The 24,960-nt window shown below is 55.3% G+C and overlaps 1 protein-coding gene across 3 annotated transcripts; it reads left to right on the forward strand.

Annotated features, from left to right (window-relative positions):
* The first annotated feature begins 8,750 nt into the window (after positions 1-8,750).
* Positions 8,751-21,641, forward strand: MKS1 (MKS transition zone complex subunit 1). 3 transcript variants are annotated; one of them, XM_078379530.1, is made up of 19 exons: positions 8,751-8,898; positions 10,040-10,286; positions 12,316-12,428; positions 12,826-12,896; positions 13,893-14,048; positions 14,398-14,501; positions 14,649-14,777; positions 15,428-15,532; positions 15,669-15,777; positions 16,087-16,143; positions 17,083-17,125; positions 17,573-17,635; positions 17,901-17,971; positions 18,336-18,405; positions 18,740-18,847; positions 19,376-19,509; positions 19,650-19,732; positions 20,134-20,231; positions 20,716-21,641. In XM_078379530.1, the coding sequence occupies exons 2-19, from the start codon at positions 10,207-10,209 to the stop codon at positions 20,826-20,828; spliced, it is 1,707 nt and encodes a 568-aa protein (XP_078235656.1). In that variant the 5' UTR covers positions 8,751-8,898; positions 10,040-10,206; the 3' UTR covers positions 20,829-21,641. The 3 variants fall into 3 exon arrangements, with proteins under 3 accessions (XP_078235656.1, XP_072834496.2, XP_072834497.2); XM_072978395.2 differs by lacking the exon at positions 8,751-8,898 and having other exon boundaries at positions 9,986-10,286; XM_072978396.2 differs by lacking the exons at positions 8,751-8,898; positions 12,826-12,896 and having other exon boundaries at positions 10,251-10,286.
* The last annotated feature ends 3,319 nt before the right edge of the window (positions 21,642-24,960 follow it).

Here is a 24,960-nt window from a genome sequence, read left to right on the forward strand (position 1 = left end):
CATGGGAGGGTGGCGGCCGTCTTCCCCAGTACGGGCTGGGTTTCCAGTGTCGAGCTTGGTTTCCAGCCATGGAACCAGCCCCACGTTCCAGCTGCGCTGGGTGTGAGGAGCAACTGGCTTCCCGGCATGACGACGAGGGGGTCGCACTCAATAACCATAAAAATGGCAGCTGCTGGTCTTGCTTCTGTGCAAAAGAGCCAAGGCAGGGTGCCAACCTGGGCCCTCGCCCACGGAGCCGAGCCAGGCCGAGAAGCACAGGCGGGGAGGAGGAAGCTGGCGTCGGGGGCTGAGAAGGAGCCGTGAGCTAGGAGACCCTCACGCCCGAGGAAAAGGCTGAGCCAAGGGGGAGAAGGGCAGCGGTGATGGCTGCCATGTTTTTGGGGATCCCCCCTGAAGCGACGCGCCAAGAGGGGTGGAAACTGGGAGGAAGGGAGGGAAAATTCCCCTTTGCAACGCTAAAGACGATGTGACGGGGTTCGCCTTCTGGATCACACGCTGCACACCCAGGAGTGGCAAAACGTCATACATATGCACAGCGGTTGTGAGGAACATCTCCTCTTGCAAGGGCCTTGTGAAAGAGTAAAAGCCACATCCATCTGATGTGGAGACTTTGCAAAGTGTGCAGAAGAGCCTCTCGGCCGTGCGCGCACACTTCCGTGTCCTGTGCCGCTCCCCTTTTGCAGCTTTCATGCTTTGACCACCTTTTGCAAGGGTGCCCCCATAACGGCGAAAGGGCTGGCCCAGCCACCGTGCCAAGAGAAAAAGGCAGGCGGCCTCTCTCTACTCTTGCCGAGGAATCCCTCTGAACATGGGGGATTCTCCATCGCCAGGAAAGCACTGATGTTCTTAGTGGAAGAAGGCCCTGCTTTTTTCCCGCTAGAGGTCAACCCCATCAAAGGAAAGAAGACAGGCCAGCCAGTCGCTCCACAGGGTGGTGAGCCTCTGCCACTCGGAAGGAAGGAATCCCGTCTCTGCCATGAGTCTCACTCTGGGGCTCTGGATGGGGAATACTGTGCGACCCAGATAGCTGCACCGTTCTGGATGTGAAATGATGCGCCCTGAGCGGGATGATGTGCCCTCCCACCGGCTCTGAGTTGTGAACACAGAACGAATAAAAACATTCACTCCCGCTTCGTGTGTCTCGGAAGGCAGATCGACGTGCGGTTGAACAGCCCTGCAATTCTGGAATCAAATAACTTGCCATCAAACCAAGCTTGTCTGGCTTTGTTGACTTCCAAGCTTCTTGCGTTTAAACTTTGACGGATGGGGAGAAGGAGAGAAAAGGAAAGGCCAAATCCTGTGGGGGGGGGGGAACTTGTGCAGAATACGCTGTGCTCACGACAGGGCTTTTCTGCAAGCAACAGAATGTGCACAGAGTAAGGGAACTGAGGTGGCTGGCAAACGGAGGGCTGTGCCCTGCAAAACAGTGTGTGGCCACCCTACCACAACAGTGCGCCAGGTGACGATCCAGAGTTTCACACGGAGGAGCAAAGCTTCCTCTCAAAGCAGACAAAGCTTGCGTTCCTGCATCGCCCTCCCCAAAAATGGTAACCACAGAAACGCTGATGCTGGCTGCTAGCTTGCAGGCAAGAAAGATCTCCAGTTTTCCAGTGGGGTTTGCTGGGAATCCTGCAATACTTATGTGGCTCCTGCACTCATCAAGTCCCAATTTGAGTCGGTTTCATGGCAAATCCCTGCGGCTTAAAACCACACACCAGATACTTGGGTCCTGGGCCTTTCCTCTCTCCTTCCTGGTTGGTTGGTTTCTCACTGCCCAGACTGGTGAAGCATTCTGGAGATGCTGGAAGCTGGCATAGTTTAAGGGACTTACAGTTGATCCCGATAAAGGGATTTCCAACCTGAGTGTTTTGAATTCTGTCTTTCTCTGTATCTCTGTCAAACATGAGCTCGGCTGTTGCCTCCTTTGGCGGCATTCGGGAGGCGGCGTCCAGCTTTCCAAAGCAAACCGGTTCGTGCCCACCTCTCGCGGAGATCCTCCACTCCTCCCGGCCTCCCCTTCCGGGTGCCACCGTCTGCCAGGATGAGCAGGCTCCGATCCAGTTCCCTCTTCGCCCTCCGGTCTGTGACCCGAGCCGGAGACGTGGCCCGCACAGCAGGGCCGGCAGCCATAAATCACCTGCAAACCGTGGGACGGAGCCCGAGGTACTGCCTTTGGGTCGGAGCCCTGGCACGGCCGGACCCCTTTCGCTGCCAGGAAGAGAAACAAGTGGGACGCTGGCGGGGTCTGCCAGGGAGGGACGCAATCTGTCTGCAATGTTTTTTCTCCCAACAGGAGGGGGTTATTTATAGCCAATCTTCTCTTTTTCTGGCATGGAAGGAAATGGTTAGAATAGTTACATACCTGGCCGTTGAGCCGAGAAGCCCACCCAGCCAAGAACCATACATGAATCTCAGCCCTGGCCAACAGAACGGCATACCTCCGTGTCCAGGCGGCCGCGTGGGGCTCTTTGGACCGGCCCATCTCTGCCCCCTTCGCACGAGGCGACCTACCTCTTTGTTCCTTCATCCCAGCCCACCCTGACCCACCCGCCCACCCCACTCCCCTTGAATTCTCAGCCTCCTTCATCTCCTCCAGACAGAGGTGGAGCGGACAGCCGCCCGTGTCCTCACACAGCCTATATGTTCTCTTCAGAGAAGTGGGAGCCTCTTGCCAAGAATTAGGAAAATAAACATCTGGATGCACCCCTGACTTATGTTGAGTGGGCGGAACTGTTGTTCTCCGCAGCCCGCAGCGGGAGGCTTCCTTGCAGAGGCCAAGGATGCCAAGGCCGTGAGGTACTGGCGGGTCGGGGCCCCCACCCCACCCCGCCCCACCACCCCCTACATTGGAGCAGCCACCACAGTTTCTGGGAATGGGGACCAGACACTGTCCAGGGGAGAGGGGGCTCAAGGGAACGGGTTATGCCTTAGGCCAACTGCAAGGAAGCTTCGGACCACGGGATGCTGGGAGACTACAAGTCCCATCATCCTTTTCCATTAGCCCTGCTGGCTGGGGTTTCTGGGCACTGGCCCTGGAAGGAGGGAAGCAGCTGATGAAGGAAGGAAGGAAGGAAGGAAGGAAGGAAGGAAGGAAGGAAGGAAGGAAGGAAGGAAGGAGCTGATGATGGGTGGAAGGAAGGGCAGGAAATTCAGAGTTATCTCACAGCAGTTAAAATATACTACAGGAGCAAACAAAAACACCCCCCTTGACATATTAAATTGAAGCTTATGCAGATTTACACTGGCCTAAGCCTAGTGTTTAAAAACATAGACAGTTGCATTTTCCAGATCACTAGAGACATCGTTAACTCAAATGGGAAGAAGAGTCATTGTGTCTTTTGCCTCCCAGGGTGGCCAGGAAGCCCGGGCGCAGTCACTCCTCCAGAGGCACAACGAGCAAACTCTTCGGAGGCTGTTGCATTGGCAAAACCTTGTGCATCAGGAGCAGGAAAATTGTTTCACGGGTCTTGTGCTTCAAACGTGCATGTAACAGGATGGGAATGGGGGGCGGGGGACCTTCTCAGCTAAATCTGGGATGAGGAACAAGAAGAGAGAGAGAGAGATCTTATTGGGCCTTCCCTTCAGCCTTCACCAGCCTAGCTGACGATCCAGGATGCTGGGTGTTGTAGTCCACGCCCTTGGGAGTGCCAGAGGCCCCTTGTTCCAGAGCTAAGCAGCAGGCGAAGGAGCTTTGGGGGAAGCTTTTTGTGTTATGGCCTGCTGTTTTTCTAAGGCCCCGAAAAACAAGCCAAACTGCTTCTTTTTTTAAACAAAAAAACGGGAGAGTGTGTTTGCAGGTGTCTTTTTCAAAATCGATCGTTAAGACCTGTTCCCTGAGAATTTGCTTCTCAGCCAGACCTCCTCCAAATCCTTGTTAGAGGTTTTCGGATGGTGTCATCGATATCTGTTTTGCCAGACTGCAAATCGGCAGTGGATCTCCAACCAGATCCCACCCTTGGCACCTGCTCGCAGCTTGTGTGTGTGTGTGTGTGTGTGTGTGTGTGTGTGTGTGTGTGTGTGTGTGTGTGTGTGTGTGTGTGTGTGTGTGAGCACATGTGTTAGAAAGTTGGCCATGGGTACCCTTGACTTGTGCTCGATGCCACCCTGGCACCGTGGGGGTGATGTCAGTTCTGCCTCGCTGGAGATGATGATGGGCCAACTTGACACCTCACCACCCTCTCTTCTCATCATCCTGAGGGGTGTGTGTGTCGATCTTTCCCCATTTCGTTTTCTTTTTGGCCCTCGCCAGAGCCAAGGAAAAGAAGGCGAGAGCCTTCGAGTTCAAAGAGCCGAGCCCTTCGAAGAAAATAACCGTTATGTGGTGACTAATGAATGAACCCTTGTGGTCTTTTCACACATCAAGGCCTTGGCAAGCTGGAGGGGGCCAGGAAATCTTTCCCTGGCTCGAGCCTGCATGGACTGGGGCAAGTTGGGGGGGGCTTTCTCTGGTCCAGAGTGCCACCCTTGACCTGAAACCCTCCTATGTCGAAGTTGGGGTCCTTTTTTCCATCCAGGGAATGGATTTCTGTGCCCCGAACCTCCACTCAGCACCACAAGGCCCTGGAGAGGCCTGGACGGCCGCCCAGTTTCCCAGCTCGTAAATCCAGACATTCCTGCCCATGCTTACAGCCAGCGTCTCTGTCACAAAGGCATGTGAAGGCTGGATCAGATGGCGAAGGGGGGGGGAGAGAGAGCTCTCAGAGTGAGGCCGTAAATCAGCCCAGAGCAGAACAGCATCAGCCGCTCATAGGACACCACGGCCGGGCAGGATTGAGCCCAGGAGAGCTGGCAGGATCCCAAAGATCATTAATCCCAAGGCCCATGCAGGAGATCCACAAACATCCTCAGCAGGTGGTCCCCCCTGGTCTCTGTTTCAAGACCCCCAGTCCGTCGCCCAAAGACTCTCAGAGGGTCTTTCCCCCCCCCCCCGCTGACCGGCTCTTACCATTGGGGAACACTCCCTAATATTTAAGCCACAAAGATTATTTGGCTGGATGTGAGAGGCGTTTCTTAAGATGGATCCTGCAGGTGAGAACGGGGGCGTTTTAGGAGGGAATGGCAAGCCCTCTCCTTTCCACCGAAAATTCGGAGCCTGCCTTCCTCTTGATATGGTCTCCTGCCAGCCTGGTGCAAACCCTCCCCTCCCCTGAAAAATAATAATACAGAGACCTTTTTGGGGTACAAACTCTTCAAACTCACCCAATGAGAAAGTTTTCTCGGGTAGGAAAGCAGAAGGGTTTCCTCGGGTTCAAAAGCATTATCCACCCCAATCGCCATCTGCTGGTTTTTGTCCTGCAGGTGAGGGAATGCCCTCTGTACGTGGCCAGGGGCACTCTGCGATGGCAATCTGCTGAGGTTTGGGGCCGTGGTAGCTGATCAAGTTTAGGTTCGGACATGGGCTGCTGACAGGTGGGACTGAGGGTGGAACTCTGGACATGCTCCGTGGTCCTTATTGCCCCACGAGCATTTTAGGATACTTATGCTGAGCTCAAAGAGGACAGATAGTCTCTCAATGACCTCTTGGTGGCGTGAAGAGAATAAAATCTAGTTGCTGCCCCTCTGCAGTGGGAGAGAAGCCGTATTCTCTCTGTTCCCGTCAGCTAAGAGAAGCCGAGGCACTTCCACCCAGGCGTTGTGCTGATCCCAGGATGGCGACGCAGCTGGGAGAAGGGGGTCGGATAAAAACACGGACATTTGAAGCACGAGTGGACCACTGGGGGGACGAAAGCCCAGTTCAGGGGCTCTGGGGAAGGGACGGAAGAGGAGACATTTGGGTTGCATGTCATGGATAGCATCTCAAGGGGGGTGGTGTTGCTCGGTGGTTAAAGCTCATCCAGGGAAAAGCAAAAGGAGGCAGAGGGGAAAGTGAGTCATAGGAGAGGTGGCCTGTTGGGGCTTCATGGGCCGTATTCCCATACAGGACCCTGAAGAGGCCCATCTTGTTCTCCTGAGTGATTTCCCCCCCAAAATGGGGGCACTACCTTGTGCCTCCCAACGGGTGAGCAGGTAGAACCGATAGGTGGGGACCGCCTGCCCTATGGCTTTCCCAATGGGGAAAAGGGGGGAACAAGAAGGATGAAAACCACCGCCCCCAAAGTGCTGGCTGCAGGAGGGTTCATGGAGTGAGGCCCCAGGTTGGGGGAACCAGCTTGCTTTACGATGTGCATGATTCCATGGCCGGGAGGAACTGGGCACACGGGGAAATGGGCTTGCCGTCGAAAGAACCGCTGCAGGATGAAGCCCTGGACCTGCACGCCAAGGACGCGAGTGAGCTTTCTGCAGCTGGAGGTGAGGCGAAGGTGGAAACAGCAGCCGCCAGCTGGTCCTCTCCAGGCCCCCTCTGGGTGGACTTATGGAAGATGCTTGTAGCATCTTAGCTTCATTGAGCACAAAAGCGCTCGCCGGCGCATCGGGGACCTAAGGGCCGCTGTACCTCCTTCCCCCCAAGGTCTGGCTGAGTCTTTGGCCAACTGGCAAGGCGCAGGCAGGCAGGATAGTTTTCAGAGCTATGGCAGGCCAGGGCTGAGCGGACAGACCCAGAGAACATGGGGTTGAGGAAAGCGCCAGCTCGCTCGAGCATTTCTCGGCAAAAGCCCAGCCTCGTGTCAGAAGGGACCGGCCCGGGAATGTCGGCCTGCAAGCTCCGCCAGGAATCCAGGCCATCCAGCGAAGGAAAGGGGGGGGGATGTGGGAGAAAGAAAGGGGGGGCGGCTGGACGGCACACACCCTGCGCTGTTTATTTTGTAAGAGGAGCCGGAGACTCAATTAGCAATGGAAACAAAACCAAACGTGTGAAACAGGCTATTAAAGTCATGTTTTCAGAACTCTAAGGCGCAGACAGAGGCTTTGACAGGCATGAACGATGGCCGCATGATTCAGGATGCTGGAAACCTGGCCTGACCCCTGCTGTTGAGGTTGGGGTGGGGTTTTAAACCTTCTCTGCCAGACTTTGTGGGGAGGAAGGGAGGGAAAGCACGGGGAAGCTGGCTGTGGCTTCCCTAACCAGCAACCCTCCCCAAACAATGCCCGTGCACCTTATTGATCCGGGAGGCAGGATGTACAACTTTGTTCAGTCTACTGGTGCATTGGTGCCACACCTTGAAATGTGAAAAGATGCAGTGCAGGTCACGAGGGGGATACTGGCTGTTGTTTGTTTTTTTAAAAAAATATATTTTTTATGGATGAGAGTCTGAGCTGGAATGCTGTGCATCCCGAAAGCCTGCTCAGATTTCTTCCAAGTGCATGCTAGTGAGAAATCTTCTCCAGGTATTGTGTCTAGCATTCCCGTTGTGCAAAACTCTGCACATTCTGGGGAGATCAGGGAAGCAAGCCGCTTTGGACTGAGGTGTGCAACTGAGCATGGACCACTCAGGGGTGTGTGGTTGATTTGGGAGTGTGGCTACTCAAGATCAACATTCCCCCATGGCCCCTGCCCTACAGAATAAGAGTCCAAAAAGACAGGCCGTCAAATTGGTCCAAATGAAGAGCGGGCGTTTTGCAGTGCTAATGGCTCTTAATTATCAGTTCAAGATCAAACTCCTCTCGAGTCCTTTGCAATGCAACAGGGACAGCTCACAATGACCAATGGTTTCTGAGAAAATCCATTTCTATCAAAGCTGCTGAGAGAATTGCTGCTAAGGGAGAGGGGAAGCCTAACCCTCTTTGCATCCCACTTCCAAGTCAAACCGGATACGCTTTTATATTCCCACACAAAAATCTATGTGCATCTTTGTTTGCCTTTCCCCTCCCCAAAATGTATTTTTTGTAGATATTTTTCTGATGCATACTTTTAGTCGAAGGGAAAGAAGAAAGTGCCAAAACAGGATTGCACCCAAACATGAAGACAAAAACACACACACACACACACACACACACACACACATGACTACAGAAGAAATACACAACTTTTGTGCTGATAATGGAGAAATTGAAATAGCTAAAACTTTTGTATACCTTGGTTCAACCATCGGTCCAAATGGAGAATGCAACCAAGAAATCAGAAGTCAGAGACTTGGAAAGGTAGCAACAAAGGAACTAGAAAACATCATCAAGAGACCAAGGTCATCCACACCTCCTGATCACTATATACGGGTGTGAACAATGGAAGTGAAGAAGGCCAACAAGGAAAATGATTCATTTGAAATGTGGTGCCGGAGGAGAGCTTTGTGGATACCATGGCCTGCCAGAAAGATGAACATGTAGGTCCTTGGTGGAAGGCAGCAGGAAAAGAGGAAAACCAAATACGAGATGACTTGACTCCCTCAAGGAAGCCAGCAGGATTGAGTTTGCAATTTCTGAGCAGGGCTGTTGAGGACAGGGCATTTTAGAGATGGTTCATTCATAAGATCGCCATATGTTGGAGGCGATTTCACCGCACAGAACAAGATATTGTGCATACCCTGTTTTCCCCGAAAATAAGACCTAACCTGAAAATGAGCCCTAGTAGGATTTTTCAGGATGCTCGTCATATAAGCCCTACCCCCAAAATTAGACCCTAGTTAAGTGAAACCCCACCCTCCGCCCTTGTGCAGATGAAATGACTGTGTTTGAATAAAGGTAGATTGTTGTACATGAAAAAAAATTGAAAATAAGCCCTACTGCATTTTTGGAACAAAAATTAATATAAGACCCTGTCTTAATTTTGGGGAAGCACTGTTTTTTTTTTTTTAAGTCCTGTGCATCTGTCAAAGGTACACAGAGTCATGTATACCTTTTCTTTCCTTCCAGAAAGGTATCATAGTCTTCAGAAACGCACAGATTTTGGAGGCACGAGAGATTGTGTTGCCCTGCCACTTTTGGAGAGGAGCAAAAAGGATCTTTTTTTAAAGGGAAAGGTACCCCACTTTCGCTCTCACGCACACACAATGATCTTCCGCCACCCTTCCTCTGTCTGGGATGGTAAGGAGATGTTTTTAAAGATTTTTTGGGGGGGGATGATCCAGAACTGTCAAGCAAGGGTTCCCTCTCGTGGCCGACAGGTAGACTGCTCTTCTCCAGGTCTCTCCTCCAGGACCAAGAGCGGCAGCTGGTGGGCAGAAGGCACCCTTTACTCCATTCCAGATTGTTTGGTGGCCTCTTCAGCCTTTCCTGCCTTTGGCTAGAAAATGGTTTTTTCCTGGAAAGTTCCTAGAGTGGGGAAATCAAACTTTTTGAAATATTGCAGGACCAAAAACAGACACCCCCTTCTTTCTAGTGTACTCTCCATTTCATTCTTGTTCTTTTTTTATTTTTGCTTTTGGGTCTGATCCTTCCCGCTGTCTCCCACACGGGGACCCCTGAGCGGACCTCCTTTTTGGGTATGTGTGTGTGTGTATGTGGTCACCCTAAACCCCAACACGTTTCCCTGGCTGAGCAGAAAAAGGTGAGGCTTTGGTCAAGGAATCGGCCCTCTCATATTTTTAAGGGAAATTTTATGGGACAAAGTGGTGGGGGAAGGTCATTTTGTAAGAAAGGATGCAAACTACACTCTCATGCACAGTAGTTAGTATAATTACTGACAAAACCAGGGTATTTGAGCCAGTGATGGAACACTGCCTTATTTATTAGATCACCTTCCCAGCTTTCTTTCGATTCTGTGTCTCAAGGTTACGTAATCATAGTCCTGTGCGGTAACCGGTAGTATAGTTCCACTTAAATTACGGCAATAATGTCTAATTGTGATGAAAGCTGAATATATGAGTTCATATTAGCATATGAAAATTTAATGCACATTTTCATCCTCTTTGTGTGAAGAATGACCTCTTTCTTGGTGCTCTCTATCTCTTTCTTTCTTTCTCCTACAACTCCCAGAATCCCCTGGACGCGTTTGGCTGGGGGATGATGGGACCTGCCCTCCAAAATTGGGAACGCTGAGTTGTGATGGCGAGGGCGCGGATTTATTTATTTATTTATTTATTTATTTATTTATTTATTTATTTATTTATTTATTTATTTATTTATTTATTTGCTTTCTGGGATTATGGGGCCAAAAGTGAGGGGGGAGGCGGGATAGTGATGCTAAAAAAAGAGCCCCAATCGGGGTTTCTCTGTCCGTTCCAAGGAAGAGTCCTCCGAGCGACCCGCAAGTGCTCCACCCGGACTTCGGCGCGGGTTTTCTCCACTTTTTCATCTCTCTACGGCCGGCAGAAGCCATCTTGGCGTCTCCCTGGAAACACGGCCTAGCGGAAACGCCGCAGCCTGCTCCCTCGCGTGGAAAGCGCTTCCGCCATGGCACAGGGGCCTTGGAACGAGGACACCGGCGCCGCTGTGTACCGCTCTCGGGACCCTATCCGCAACCTGCGCATCAGGTCTGGGTTGTTTCTTCCCTCCCTCCGCTGTTTATGATCCTCCTCTTGGGGTGAGGGGGGACTAGGCGCGCTGGGGTTGATGGGAGTTGTAGTCCTGCAGCGGCTGCAGGGCCGCATGTTGCCCACCCCCCGGGCTGAGGAACCCCCGGGGTTGAGGATCGTGGCGAGGGGGGGGGGGCTGCATTAAATCTGCGGGCACGAAGTTGAAGCAAAACGCCTTTCGTGTAACGGGGAAAGGGTGATGCTTAAAAAAGGGAAGTTTGCAAAGGGGAAATCCCTTTGCAAAGTCCCCCGAGGTGGAAAAGTTACTTTTTTGGGGATTGCACTGGCCGGAAAGAAGGGGGGGGGAAGGATTCCTTCTTGTTTTTTGGGGGGCGGGAGGGAGGAAGAGAATTGCAAATCAGTCCTTTGCTTGCTTGTCTTTGAAGTTAGGGCCCCAGGAAAGTAACTTTTGCAAGCTGTGGGTTTGTTTGCAAGAGATTCTTTGCTGGCCCACCCGTTGTTTCAGATGCACTCGCTGAGGAGGGAGCAGCAGCAGCCCCAGGGCCAGTTGCAAGGATTCGTGTTATTTGGCATGGCAAAGGGTGCCACACTAGCCTTCAGGGTCACACAGGACTCCTCAGCGCTGCCAAGCAGCCGCCAAGCCTTGGGGCCCCCAGGCAGGCGACCCGTTTTCATCCACGGCCAGCATCGGCGCAGAGTCTTGCCAGTTACAAACTGTCAGAAAAGTAGAGGGCAGATAAAATGGGGTAGACTTTCAGGTGCCACAGAATTCCTTGGCAGTAACAGGTTTAAGGCAAAATAAACCCCTTTGCAAGGGGGCAGGATTTATTTTAGTTTTTTTCATTCACAAATTATTCTCTTAAGGTGCAAAAGGAGGGAAATAGGGGCCAGAAACAGGTGTGGATTGGGAGGGAACCGGGCTGTTTGTTTCAACTGGGGCAGCCGGATGTGTGGTTCCCCTGGACTACAACTCCCATGAGCCCCTGCAATCAAAGGCCAGGGGGGAGAGTGAGAAGGGAACTCACAGCCCAGAAATATCTGGAGGTTCACAGAGTCCCCAACCTGGTTTTAAAAAGTGAAAACGCAAGATGCTGGAGGTGTTTGTCAGGCAAGCTCTAGGGAGAGCAAAAAGCATCCGCACTGCAAAACAAAAGCCCCCTTTGGAGGTGATTTTCAGTAGCAGTTCAGAGCAAATATCAGATGCCTCTCAACCAAAAAATAAAAAGTGTTCATATATATTAGTAATATTGGTAGAATCCCCGTTTCTATAAGCCTACAAAAGAAATCCTGCTCCAGTCTTTGAGGGTGGAAAGAAAGAGGATGTTATTCGTTAAATGTTTTGCGAAATGTAAAAGGTTGTTTAAAATAGTAACACGTTGGTAACAAAGTGCCAGAGAGTGAAAGATAAAACCTGCTACTTAAAAGGGACTTTCTCCACCCACAATAAACAAGAACAAGGTTACATAATAAAAATGTGCACTTTCTTGTGATTACCGCCCCGCAAGAAAATTTAATTTCTCTATACGTATATAAAATGCCTGTGCAAAGGGACACACCCTAAGAGGGGCTCAGGGGCTTCTAGCCGGCAACAGGGACGAGAGCCTTGGGTGCCCCTCTGTATAGGTCACCCCCTCCCTCAGGTGTCCCTCCTAGGTGCAATGCATCTTGGGGTCCCTAAAAGGCACCTGCTTCCAAAAAGAAACGGGAGGGGCAAGCACTATGGAAGATTTCTTGCTGACACACTGACAAAATTGGGGCTGCGTCAATAGAGATCCCAAATAGAAATATATGGAATAAATAGATTGTGCTTTTAAAAAAAAGTGAAGCTTTCTTTCTTGAAAGACATTTATGTTTGCTGTCCTTAGTGCCCCGTGGCTCTGTGTCCCCTTAGCGATGTTGCCCGGATCCTCTGCCGAGTTAGGTGGATTTAGCATTTGGGAAACCGCTTTGATTTCTGCATCCTTTGCAGTTTTGTGCTGTCCTTCCTGGCTCTGCTAACGGCGGTGCTTGCTTTCTTCCATGGTAGGGTCCGGATCCAGCGGGTGACCTCCAGAAGCCTCCTCCTGCAGCGGCTCCAGCAGCCATCCTTCAGCCAGCAGCTCATTGGCTTGACTACTTTCAGCCCACAAAATGTGGCAGGTGAGTGCATTAGGCTTCCTCTCTCTCTCTCTCTCTTTGTGTCAGGGGTGGGGATGACTGAGGACAACCTTTGCCCCTACCCAGGCTGATGGCTGCTCTGCCAAAGGGTCAGGATTTCCCCACTATGGGCTGTTCCCATTCATTGGCAGGCACAGGCAGGCATTCAAGCTGGCCAGTGCTTAGAGCTGAGAGCATGTTCGTGTTGGAGAGCCGTGATGCAGTTAGTCTTGAGAACCAGGGCTTCAGACACAGTCTCTGCTTGACCCCCCGGAAGGCAAAACATGCCACTAGCCTGTCTGCTGGTGTTTTCTTCCTCTCACCCCTTGTAGTCCCACCCTCTGTGCTCTTATAACTTTGGTGACCTACATGCGCACACAATTTCCCCGGTCTGTTGCAGGTGAGGACCATCATCCTGATGAGGAGAAGGAAGAGGTGGTGGTTGGTTGGCAAGAGAAACTCTTTAGTCAGGTGAGGGACTCGTCTTACCTGTTCCCCCCAGTGCTTCCCAGAGGCTCTTGTCATGCTCCCTTTGTTTATCCGGTAAGGCCATCCGAGGTGAGCAGCCTGCCCTGGTCCTCCATGTGATGCTAGAAATATTGGGCTGTCCCTTGACTCCAACCCTCCTCTATCAAAGCACAACTTTCCCCCTGCCGTTGCCTGCTGGTTTCTGTGGCACCACTTGCCTTAACACCGTGGCTGTCAAATCTGTGCCCTCAGCCTCTTTCTGGAGAAAGGCAGGATGCCGTGCAAAGCCATCTGGGCCTCAAAGGGAAGGCAGAGACCGTCAGGTGGAGACGCTGGATGGCAACCAAGGAGGTCCACTTTGAAGTCACCACTGGCCCATGAGCTGACCCACCGCCAGCACCACCCTAGTCGATATGGGCTCCGTGCCGTCCCTTTAGCCTGACCTACCTCGCAGGGGTTTAAGTAGGGAGGAGAGCTCGATGGGTGGAAGAAGGAGCGAAAAAGCAATCTAAGCAGTAGCAATAGCAGCAGCAAGGATGATAATGTGTTTTTCCCAGCATCTGGCAGACACGCCTCCTGGCTTTGCACCTCCTGATCAGGTCCTGATGTGCTTCCTGGGAGGGGAGGAAGCCTGGCTTTGTCTGAGGCTGATTCAGGTTGTGGGTGGGTGAGACGGAGACCTGGGGGCTTCCTTTAAGGTCCCTCCTATTCCATCCATATGGTTTCTGGGAGCTCTTGGATGTAAGCTGATGGGCAGAAGCTAATCTAGAGGGTGAATGTGGGTGGGTGACCTAGATAGCAGCCCCCCTCCCCACCCCTGTAACTTCAGCTCAGAACCTCCCATCCTGGGATGGATAGTCTGGACCTCCAAAGGGAGAGGGAGAGGCCCCAGGGAGAGACCATCTCTACAGCTTCCTCCTCTGGCCCTGGCACTCGGTGGTGCTGGGGAGAGGAGGGTTGGGGCCGCCCCACATCCCCGGCTTTCTGTGCCTCTCCCAGTTTGAGGTGGATCTCTACCGGAATGCCTCTGCCTGCCAGAGCCCCCTCGACCGCCAGTACCACCAGGACATCCGGAAGATGGAGGAGACCGGAGGTCGGAGGAACTCCCGCATCTTCACCTACACAGATCACGACCGCTTCACCGACCTGGAGGAGGTGCTTGCTTTTTGCACGGGGCGGGGACGACTGGCCTGTGTGACCTTGCGTGGACACACTGGCTTTCGCCTGCTTTCAGAAGCAACACAGGATCGGCTTCTGCGAATCTTCTGGAGGGAGGCCAGGAGGGAACCGTGGGGAGCCCTGGTTGTTGGTCAGCTCAAGCCAGGCCAGGGGCTAGGTGGCCAAGGGGTCTGGCTGGACGGTAGGTGGCCGCTCAGGTCGCTGTAGGAGGAGGTACGCCTGCTTTGTCCAAGCCTCCAGCTGTTCCAGATCGTGCCCGTTTCACAGAGGGGAGAATCGAGTCAAGGGGGAGGCGCCTAACTGAAGCGGTCTCTCCTCCTTCCAGCACTGCCAGCGGGTGACCACGTCCCTTCAGGACGTACCCTCCTACTTGGCGGAGAGAATGGCCAACGTCAGGCAGCGGCGGCGACAGGAGCCCAGGAGGCCCCTGTGAGTTGGGAGCAGGGCCTGGCTTTTTTTGGGGGGGGGGGAATCCCTGATTCTGGGTCTCCTCCCCCACGTCCCCTCTTGGTTGTGAAGTGGAAGGAAGGATGCTCTCTGGTGGGCAACCGTGCCTTCTCCCTCCCTTCTCGGCAGGGAAGGAGGGGGCCTGAAATCCCACATCGTCAACTGGGAGCCCTCCAAGGAGTTTGTCCGGAACAGCCACGTCCTCAACACCCCCGTACAGACCATGTACATCATGGCAGATCTGGGACCCCCTGGCAAGTAAGTCAGCCCCTGTCGGCCCCTGCTGGCCTCATCTGCCCATTTTGTGTCCCACCCCCCAAGAGCGTCTAGGGCTTGTTCCCAAGGCAGCCCCAGTCCCTCAGCAACGCATGCCCACCTGGGGTCCATGCGAGCGTGGCATGGGAAGCCAGAGAGTGGCTGGAGTGGCGTCACCCTGACCTCAGGTCACCGTGAACACACTTTTAAGAGCTGATCCAGGGTCAGGCCGGGTGAGTCCTTGGATGGGAGAACAGCAGGGGTTTCTCCAGGTGTGGCTTCGGAAGACTCCTGCCTGAAAGGGAGAAATGCTGTGACTCCCAGTCAGTTGGTCTGGCTCGAGAGAAGGCCGCCATCTCTCTCTCTGGAGGCCATTCCAGCCGACATCAGGACAAGCCCTGGGTGGGGGAATCCCTAGGCTGCTGGGAGGTCATGTTTGGGGTGGTGGTGGGGGGAAGGAACTGCAATCCAGACAGGCCAAGCCTCTATGCTGTGGTGCCTGGATCAGATTCCCTGCCACTTACCCGTCTCCCAGGCCACACTTTCTGGTTGAGGTGCCCGGCGTTTTGTGGCTCCACTCTTGCTCTGCCCCCCCCCCCAATCAGGGCATACCAAGTGCCCCAGTCCCCTCCTTTCTCCTGCTGTCCCCACAGACTTGGCTCCAGGGCGTACGAACGCATGCTCTGCACCATCAAGGCGGACAGCAACGGCGTCCTGACCATCAGGCCGGACTTCACGGGCACCAAAGGTCCCTACAGGTGAGCAGCTCTGGGGAGGGGGGAGGCAGCGGCTTGCCCAGGGTGGGTGGTGGGGAGGTAGAGCAGAGAGACCTTCCGGGGCTCTTCCTCCCCATCCTTTTTTCTCTGAGTCTTTTGTGCCATCTGGGCTCTGAAGGATTCAACTGGAAGGGGAGAAGCGAGACGTGTGGACCTTCACACTGGAGAACGCCTCGTCCCCAGCGGGGGAGGAGGAGGAGGACCGGGAGCATCACATCTTCAAGGACGTAAGGGCTGCTCTTTTTCCTCTGTAGATTGTTGCGGTTTTTTTGGGGGGGGTTGCATGGGAGATTAAACTCACTGCAACCTGAGACGTGAGTTGGAATCAGGCCTTGAGAAATGGGCAGCTAGCAGTTTGCCAGGCTTGACGGGTGCCGCTGGTAAGATCCTGCTCAGGCTGCCGTTGTCTGTGGGCTGGTGGTGATGTGGGCAGGGAGGCGATTTGTGGTTTCCTGGCAGCTCCTGTAGGAGAGAAAGAGGGCAGGGATCCATCCCCCCCTCTCTCCCAGCTGATTTTCTCCCGCTGTCTTCCTCAGCTGTACAGCCGGCACAAGGAGTACCTCGAGGGTCTCGTTGGCTCTGACTTTGAGACAGTGAGTGATGCTTTGCCGAAAGGGCATCTTCCTCCTTGATCGGAGCCAGTCCCTCCACTCGCCCAGAAACCGGCTCTTGTTTCCCAGGCAGAACATCCTGCTGGCCTCCAGCCTGACCCAAAAGGCAGACTCAAGAGATGCCACACAGTTCTCCTCTCGTGCCAGGGCAAAAGAGCGCCAGGTCGTGCAGGGGGTGGCCCTTTTCTGGGCAGGAGTGGAGTTGAGCTGGCAGCCCCTCTGCTTTTGGGGGGGGGGTCAAGAGCATCTCAGCAAAGCTTTTGAAACTCGCTTGTTGGGATCACCGTTCCCGGGCTGTCTGGGGAGAGGGGCTCACATCAGTGGGGGCTGAGGGGGTGGTCCCTTGAGCTTGCCCTCCCTCCCCACATTTCCTCGCATCCCCCCCCCCCACGGATCTTGCAGATCTCCTCCATACTCTGCCCCATCCTTGGTTTCTCTTCTGCACTCATAACATGAAAACGGGTGGAAAGGGGGCTGGAAGACTCACATATTCAAGTCAGGACCTCCCCTTTGTTGTGACTGCAGGGAAGAACATGAGCTGAGGCTACCTCTGGTCTCCTGTGGCTTGATGGCCCTTTCGAGGAGGCTTGAGGGCTTTGGGGGCAGCAGCCCTGGGTTTTCCCACTGCCCCCTTCCCTCCCCCATGCCTATGGAGAACCTCTCAATAGGTTGAGCTGCCTGAAACTCGGGGTCCCTGTGTAATTGCTGTTTGGTTTGGCTCAGCAGCCTTGTCGGTGGCAGCCCGCTCTTCCTTGGGGGGCTCAGCAGGGGATGCATTCCCCCCCACCAACGAGCGAAGGGCCTTGAGCTGAACCAGGCAGGAATTGAACTCAAGACCTCCTGAGAACAGGGCAGGCACTTGTACACATCGAGCGACAGCCCCTCACTGAATTGGGTTCCCTCTCTCTCCCCCACTCCCAGACTGTTCCCGGGACTCTCCGGCTCATTGTTAACGGGGAAATCGGTAAGTGATCCTCTTGAAGTTTTTTGCTCTCACCCACACGACTCTTTCGTCTCACGTTTTCCCCTCCCCTTGAGAGAGAGAAGAGCAGGCCTGAGTGGTGGCTGCTTTTGGTGATCACGTGACAGCAGCTGTGACCCTCCCAGCACTCTTGCCAATGGATCTCATCCTGCTTCTGGGAGGCATTGTCCAAAACCAGCCAGAAATGACTCCTCTCCCTTTTGCGGCAGGAGAAGCACACCCCGTGAGCCTGGTCACCTGCTGGGCTCTCTTCACCTGGCCCTGATCCCCGAAAGCCATCCTCAGGCCGGGAACTCAGGCCCCTTTGGGGAGAAAGGCAGCACAGAAATGTTCTAAATAAATTAATTAAGAAAGAAGGGAGCCCCGGAGGTCCAAGATCTCCGAGGAGAAGGTTCAGGCCGTCAGTGCTTCTCCCTTTCTGTCTCTTAGTTTCCGCCCAGGGCTACGAGTATGACAACCTCTACATCCACTTCTTTCTGGAGCTGCCCAGTGGTGAGTGAACTGGGTCAACTGGCCTTTGGGGTTGGCCCAGGAATCTAGTTGAGGGAATGAAGGAGGTGATCTACCCGTGGCTTGACTGACGGGCATAGGCTGGGAGGAATGGGGGACAGGAGGTTTTGAGCCCTACAGCCTTCTGGCTTGATCTGTTGCCAGGTGGTGGTGGGAGTCCAGGGCTTTCCTGCTCCCCAAGGTCCCACCTGAATCCACTCCTGCACCTTTGTCCCCCTCACCCTTCTGCTCGCTCGCTTCCCCCTAGGCTGGTCGTGTCCCCCTTCCCAGCAGCTCTCCAGAGTGACGCAGACCTGTGCTACCAAGACACATGGCAGGGTGAGTGGGGGGACAGGGACCAGGGCCCCGAAGCCAGCTACCAAGGGGCAGCGCTCCCCAGGCCTGGTTTTTCTATCCGGCACATGCTGAAGGGGCAGATCCCCTGGGCCCCCTGCTTCCTTCGCATCCCTGGAGCAGGCGGCGCTTGGAATCGCTTCCCAAAGGGTGGCCTTTGGATTCCTGGGATACTTGAGTGTTGAAAGTGAAGCTCCCAGCTCTTGTCTTTCGGGAAGGGGGTGTCGATGCTCTCCCAGGGCAGGAGGGCCCTGTTTTGGCCCGTCCTTGGCCTCCTCCTCCTCCCCAGGTCACCACAGGAAGCCGGTGGTTCCCTAGCAGGACTGACTTGGCTCTTTTCTCTTCCCAGGACCGGGTGGCCTTCTTCTCCTTCCCTTTCACCCTGGAGCTGTTCCTCAGCCAAGAGGAAGAGTCGGAAGGTAAGCCCCGAGACCTGCCCTGAGGGATGTGTTGAAGTGGAGGCTGGAGTGGCCGTCTCAGGCCTCGATCTAGCCAAGAGTGAAAAGACACGGATAATTCTCTGGCCTGGCTTCTCATCTGAAAGGACCCAAGTCCCCATTAACACAAGTGTCAGGCAGGCCGGAAGGCCTAGAAACCCCGAGCCAGCTCTGGTGGTCATCTGGAGCTGAACTTGGACCTCTGGCGGGTTCCCTTTCTGGTGGAGTCCTCCTTTCCCCTCCTGGGAAGGGGTCTGGGGATCCCCGGGGAGCCCAGCCTGCCACTGGCCCTCTCTTCCTGCCCTTCCTGCCCCAGGATCCTTCCCCTCATGGCCTGTCCTGTACTTCGAGGTCCTGTCCTTGGATTTTTGGCAGAGGTACCGTGTCGAGGGCTACGGCTTTGTGGTGCTCCCGTCCACGCCAGGTAAGAGGGCGGAGGGGAGCCAGGCTCCAAGGTGAGGGGCCTCCCACCAGAAATGCGTTGGCACCAGTCCTTGCCCTCCCCGTGACCATCGCCAAGCCCACGCCCCTTTTCAGACAGCAGAAGGGAAGCTCCTCCCATTATCCTAGCTGGAGAGGGCCATGGGCCGTCCCCTGTTAGAACTTCCTTGGTCAAAGGATTGCCATCTTCTTTCCTTGGGCTGCTCCTGTGCTTAGAGCTGCAGCCTGCCCTGTAAGAGAATCACTGAGAGATCTTCCCAGCAGGAAGCTGTGTGAGAGAGAGAGTTTTGCAGGCAGTACTTCCACAGGTCTAGATACCCATAAAGGAATGGAGGTGCGTTGGAAGAGAGAAGTTGACGACTCCCAAGGCGCCCGAAGCTTGCTTCTCAGCTGATTGCTGAGGCAGTTCCCCATGCTCTGACACCGATTGTGGGACGGAAGGGGAAGGGGCTAGAGAATCTTTTCACCCCTCCTGCATTGTGGCTCCCGCCTCCCAAACCTTGTGATCTAGGGACTCACACTGAGACAGCTTCCACTTGGCGCCCTGTGGAGCCAGGCACCCTCTCGGAGCTGCAGAGATTTTTCATCGGGGGATCCCCAGAACTGGAGGACCTGACCTACACCCGCGTGCCGTGCACCTTCACAGTAAGGATCCGTGCGGGGAGGCCTGTCCTATCGCTTTGCTCTGGGTGTCCTATAGCTGGCCTCTCTGGCTCTTTAGTGGAGAGGGAAGGGGGGGAGACGGACTGGGCTCACCTGGAAACCTTGGGCTCTCCTCTGCGCAGGGCGACCGCCTCAGCCGGTTTGGCTTCCGCACGGAAACGACGGGCAGCGTCACCTTCCAGCTGAACTGCTTGCAGCAGTCGAGGTGAGCCTCCTGCTGGGAGGAAGTGCTGTGGGAAGTGCACGTGGGGGAGATGGTGGGGGTCCTTCCCCCCCTTTAAAGAGATCTGAGCCGGGGGTCTTTTTCTTTTTGGGTCCAGCTTGGCTCTTTCCCCCTCTGAACCTTTCCTCTGGCTCAGTTCTCCCACGGCTGGCCTTCTCCTGGACATGGTAGACCCGCTGTGTGTGTTGTTTTGAACCTCAGCATCACCTTGCTGTCCATCATCCCCACCCACAAAGCACATGGCTGAGTTTCTCAGAGTCCAGGCTTTGACCCACGGCAGCAGAGGCCAGCCTGGTGCCTCCAGGAAGCCCACGAGTAGACAGTGAAGGAGGTGGCTGAGAGGGAGGAGAAAAGGCAAATGCTTATTCTGTCTCTCTTGGCAGGGCTTTCCTGGAATCCAGCTCCATGAGGAAGCGCATGAAAAGCGTCCTGGACCGGCTGGGGGGCTTCAGCCACCACGGCTCCCTCTACAACATCCTGGGTGAGCTGGGGAGGGTTGGTTTCCATGGTTTGGAAATCTGCGCAGGATCCATACCTAGGCAACTGAATGTGGCATGGCTTTGTCCTTTTCTCATCCTTTGAACATGTACATGGGTTTGAAATTAAGTTAGGTTTCCTCATGTTACCACTCTGAAAGGCGAAGTCTTTGCAACTGGGAGGTGAAAACGGAGGTGGGTGGTGGAGCAGAGCTTTTTTTTGGGGGGGGGCAATTCCGGCTCTCTGCCTTCTCTTTGCCTTTCCTCTTGGTAAGGCCTGGAGATAAGCTTTGTAACTTTGCATAATATATTCAGAGAGGGCTGTTTGGAGTTTCTCAGCTGTGAGTCTGGGCTACCATGTATGCAGAACTTGCCTTGGAGTAAGTGGGGAGGGGGGGGCTCCTTTATCCACTCTTTAGCTGAATCTCCCTTCCCATTCCTCCCTCCCTCTTCTCTCCCCCCCCCCATTCACCTCCTCCTCGGTTTCAGAGGCATTCCAGCGGGCCCGGCGCCGGATGCAGGAGGCCAGGGAGAGCCTTCCACAGGACCTGATCCGCACCTCCGCCTCCTCCGCCCAGGCAGTAGCGAGAGAGGCGTCCTGAGAAACTGGTGGCCCTCCTCTTATGGAGGGGGAGGAACCTCCGTGGTGCCACCCGCCCTCTTCGGCCTGTGGTTTCTCCTTGACTCTCAAGCCGTGGAGGCGGCAGGACCTGGAGGGTGAAGGGACCAGGAGCCCCAGCTCTCCACTTGTCCTTTGGGGAACCAACGGTCTGACCCTCCTCCGAGACCATGCCTGGCTCGGGCACCCCTCCAGCTGCCAGCAGGAACTCTTATCTCCGATTGCTCTTCCTGGAGAAGCAAGTGAGCTTCATCCTCATCCTGCATGGCCAGGCCCTTCCTGGCACAAGTGGAACCCAAAGAGCCCCTGTGTGGCCTAAGAACCCCCCCCTAAAGGTGACCGTTGGGGGCTGTGGTGCTACAGAGACCCACCAGGAAGCTGCAGGAGCCCTGCTGGCTGGAGAGAAACGGGACCCCAGGAGAGCAGAGCCACCCTCTGTCAGGCTGGTGAGAAAAGAACATCCTTTGGTGGTAGTCGGGGTTGGCTCTGGGGGCTACAGAGGAGGCTCCCGGGAGGGTTCTTGCCGGCCTCCCTGCCTGTCAAGCCAGCCTCCGTTTGGTCACCTCCCTCTGGCCTCTGCTTGGCTATCCCCAGAGGAGGCTGAGCAGACACACAAACTGGCAGGTCGCGTGGAAGGCGAATCAAGACACTCCTCACAGGCTGATTGTAAGGAAGAGGATGTGCGTCACGGGACCGTGGCTTGCCTGTCCCCTGCGATCTGTTCTCCAGTGTTGTTCTGAGCTTGCCGGATGGGACGTTGTAAGAGGAGAACAATAAAGTTCCTAATGTAACCCTGCTCTTGGCGGAAAGAAGTCCTTTTATTGCAAAAGACATCCCTCCAGCCACAGACTCTGAGAGTGACCTCACGCTGAGGAATCAGGACACCCGCAACCTGGGGTGGGGTGGGGTGGGGGGGAGGAACTCTTTTTTCTTCCCTGCCTCTGGGCTTGAAACACTTATCAGGGCCTGGGAGCAGCTGCCCTGATGGCTCCGGATCCAGAGACCAGCCCTTGAGAGGCTTCCTCTGGTCACAGCGGGTCACCTCTGGGTCTGTGAAACTTCTGCCTTTTGGGGAGGAAGAAGCCAAGGCCACTGATACCCTTGCCTTCCTACTGAGAAGTTCCTCTGGAACATCGCCTGCATTCCCGGCGATGTCACAGAGCCCTCCGGCTGCGGTGGTTCCATGGGCCACTGCAGGGGCCACCTGGCTAGTGGCAGCCTGCTTGCCGGGCTCCGGGCTTCCTCTCAGAGGGCCACAGGTTCAGAGCCGGCAGCCCCAGGGTCTAGGCGGGCTGCCTGTTGCAAAGTGAGCTGAAGAGAGGCCTCAAGAGGTCCCTTCTTTGGGCTCGGGAAGCAGAGGAGAAGGCAGGCTAGCCCCCCCCCCCCCCAATTCTGCAAAAGGCCTCGCCCTCTTGGTTTTCCCTTCTCTGGGTTTCAAAGGCAGGCAGGCAGGCAGCACCTTTGCCAGGGTCAAGCTGTGTGTGTGTGCGTGTGACCGGTCTGATGTTTTTTTTAAATTGAGGGGATGTTTGAATCTCGGCTGGAAGGGCTGGTTTTCCTGGCTTCTTGCAGCATTATCAGGGCGCCCCTTCTTCAGCCCAAGCAGACTTTGGTTGCAGTGTAGACTATCTGCGTAGGGGGTCGAGGGGCCTGCATCCCATTTGAATCCTCAGAGCGCAAGGGGGTTCCACTTCTGCCGTTCACCCCTCTCTGTGGCCAGGGCAGCCACCCGCCGGGCAGTCCTGCTTCCCCACCCCCACCCCCCGGCCGCCCTTTCCCATAGGGACCGTGCAACTGTTGAGAGAGGGGGCCAGCCAGTCTCTTCCAGGACGCCAGGCAGTCTCTGCACTGCTGGCTGCAAGAGGCCTTGGGCCCGGCTGGTGCCTCCACCAGCGGAGTCCTAGAAAGAGGCAGCCACTGAACGTCTGCCCTTTTGGGGAGGGGGAGGCAAGACAGTGCAAAGGACAGCCCTGAATGCTTTCACCCCTGAACAGCAAGCATGGAGCAGAAGCAATACGAGGACGTGGCTGACGAGGGACCCCCGTCCCATGGAGGTAATGAAGCAAGCTTCTGGACTTCCCGGGCAGTCACTGGGAACCCAAAAAACAAGGAATCTCCCCCCCCCCCCCCATCTCTCTTAGTGGGCTCTTGGTGGGGCCATGGATCAATTATAGCCCTCTTCATTTCTGAAGCAAAAAACACACCTGTCCCCAAGAGATTCAAACCATCTGTCTGGGCAAAGGAACCCCAGCCATGCTGAGCTCTGCGGGGGCTTATCTGTGTTATGCCCCCCAGTGGGGAAGGATCAAGCTTTACGGATGACATGGCAGAGAACTCTACCTCCGGAGTGAGGTGCCGAGACTTTGCTGGGCTTTGAGTCCTGCCTGGCTCGTCTCCCTGACCGCCAGGGCCGGAAATGGGAAACGATCCTGGTTTGCTCCACCCTTCAGACCCCGGAGACGTCAGGGTTTGGCAGCGGTCCCTCGGAGGGATGGGTGTTGTTGGCCTGACGGGCTGCCGTGCCGTTCTCGCCCTCTTCCCCTGCCCATAGGTGAGCTCTGCTCCGTCCGAGACCTGCTTCCTTTCCTAGAGGCAGAGAACCAGAAGGACACGGTGGTTCGTCTTGTGCGGGCCGCCCTCAGCTGCCCAGCGGCCACAATGCCGGCGCTTCTGGTCACGATCCAGCAGGAGGAGGTGCAGAGAGTGGCTTTCCTCCCCTAAGACTTTGCTGCCAGGCAGCCAGCCCCCCCCCCCGGTCTGTCCAAGTGTAGAAGTGGGGGTGACTCTTCACGTGGCAGAATTATACCCCATTCAAGGGAATGTCCTGAGCTGCCTCGCTTTTTCCCCCATCCTTTTTCAAAATTGGGGGCGCGGAGTCCCTCGTCCCTTCTGGCAAGGGTTGTAGGGTATCCCTCAGTAGGGCAGCCTGCCCCAACCGGTGGTTGATGCTGGGGGGGGGGCTTTTAGCTCCTCTCCAGGGGGAGGCACCCATCCCTGAGGGGCCTGGGGACAGCCACTTCGTGACCACCCTGGAAGTTCCTGGGCCTCGTGGCTCCATGCACGAGCCTGGCCAATGAACGGGCCCCCCTCTACTTGGGATCTCTCTCTCTCTCCTCCCCCCTCCCCACAGGCCTCCGTCCGGCAGAAGGTGGTGGTCTATCACAGCCTCCAGGCCCTCCTGGAACATGGCGTGGAAGTGGAGCCCACTCGGGACTTCATTGTGGCTGCCTCCAAGCAACTGAGGGCACCTCTGGCGGTAAACGGGGGTGGTGGTGCCACCCTTTGTGCGGGGGGGGGCTCTTCTGAGATGCTGGGCAATTCTGCTGCACTCAGGAGCTGCAGGCAGTACCTCTTTCGGCTCCCTCTCTTTGATCTCCTCACCCTCTTCCCTTTCCAGCCGCAGGAGGGGCGTCCCTGGGAACTCCAGGTGGCCGCCAGTAACACCTTGGCCATCCTTGCCCGGGGCCACTTTAACCCCGTCATGACAGAGCTTCAGCGTCACCTCAGGCCCTTCACGCAGCCGGGCGCGTTCACCCTTCTCGCCCTCGGCAGGATGGCAGCCACCGATGGTAGGACCTCGGGAAAGGGAGAAGGCTTCGCTCGGGAGGGCAGGGCTGGGGGGGGGCTTCTCGGTCGCTCCCACCCCTTCCATACTCGCCAGGCCCGTGGGGCCCTGACGGCCAAGGCACGAACGCCATTCGAGTGGGTCTAATCGGTGCATTCCGCAGAAGGTGTCCGACGCTTCCCTCCCAAAGGATCTTGCTCCCTTTTCTGTTTCTGTCCCTTGATTCTCCTGCTGGAGAGGAACAGTAAGTCACACAGAGATACAACGGGGACACTCCTCTTGAGGGGAGCTGGGTCTTTGTTGGTGCGGTTGAGTTCTCCAGTCACCGCCGGTGCCAAGAGGACTTCCAGGAGGCTAATTCGAAAGAGGTAAACCCAGAGAACAGTGACTCAGACAGAAGCCCACCTGTCGTTCCGATACATCGCACGTCCAAGCGTCATTGAATTACCCTCATGCAGATAGTTGGCCAGGATGGGGAGCATGAATGGGCTAGCAGCGGTGGCCAGGGCAAGTGGGGCAAGAGAGGGTTGTGGACTGGTTCATCAGCAGC

This window comes from Pogona vitticeps, chromosome 7, assembly GCF_051106095.1.
Source record: "Pogona vitticeps strain Pit_001003342236 chromosome 7, PviZW2.1, whole genome shotgun sequence".
In the NCBI taxonomy this organism is placed as follows: domain Eukaryota; kingdom Metazoa; phylum Chordata; class Lepidosauria; order Squamata; family Agamidae; genus Pogona; species Pogona vitticeps.

What these genes read in the sequence shown, in the direction of transcription:
- MKS1 (XM_078379530.1), top strand. Translation starts at nt 10,207, where the DNA reads ATGGCACAGGGGCCTTGGAACGAGGACACCGGCGCCGCTGTGTACCGC. An exon ending in GATCTGGGACCCCCTGGCAA is followed by an intron (nt 14,778 to 15,427) that starts GTAAGTCAGCCC and finishes CTGTCCCCACAG; the next exon opens with ACTTGGCTCCAGGGCGTACG. An exon ending in GCGTGCCGTGCACCTTCACA is followed by an intron (nt 19,510 to 19,649) that starts GTAAGGATCCGT and finishes TCCTCTGCGCAG; the next exon opens with GGCGACCGCCTCAGCCGGTT.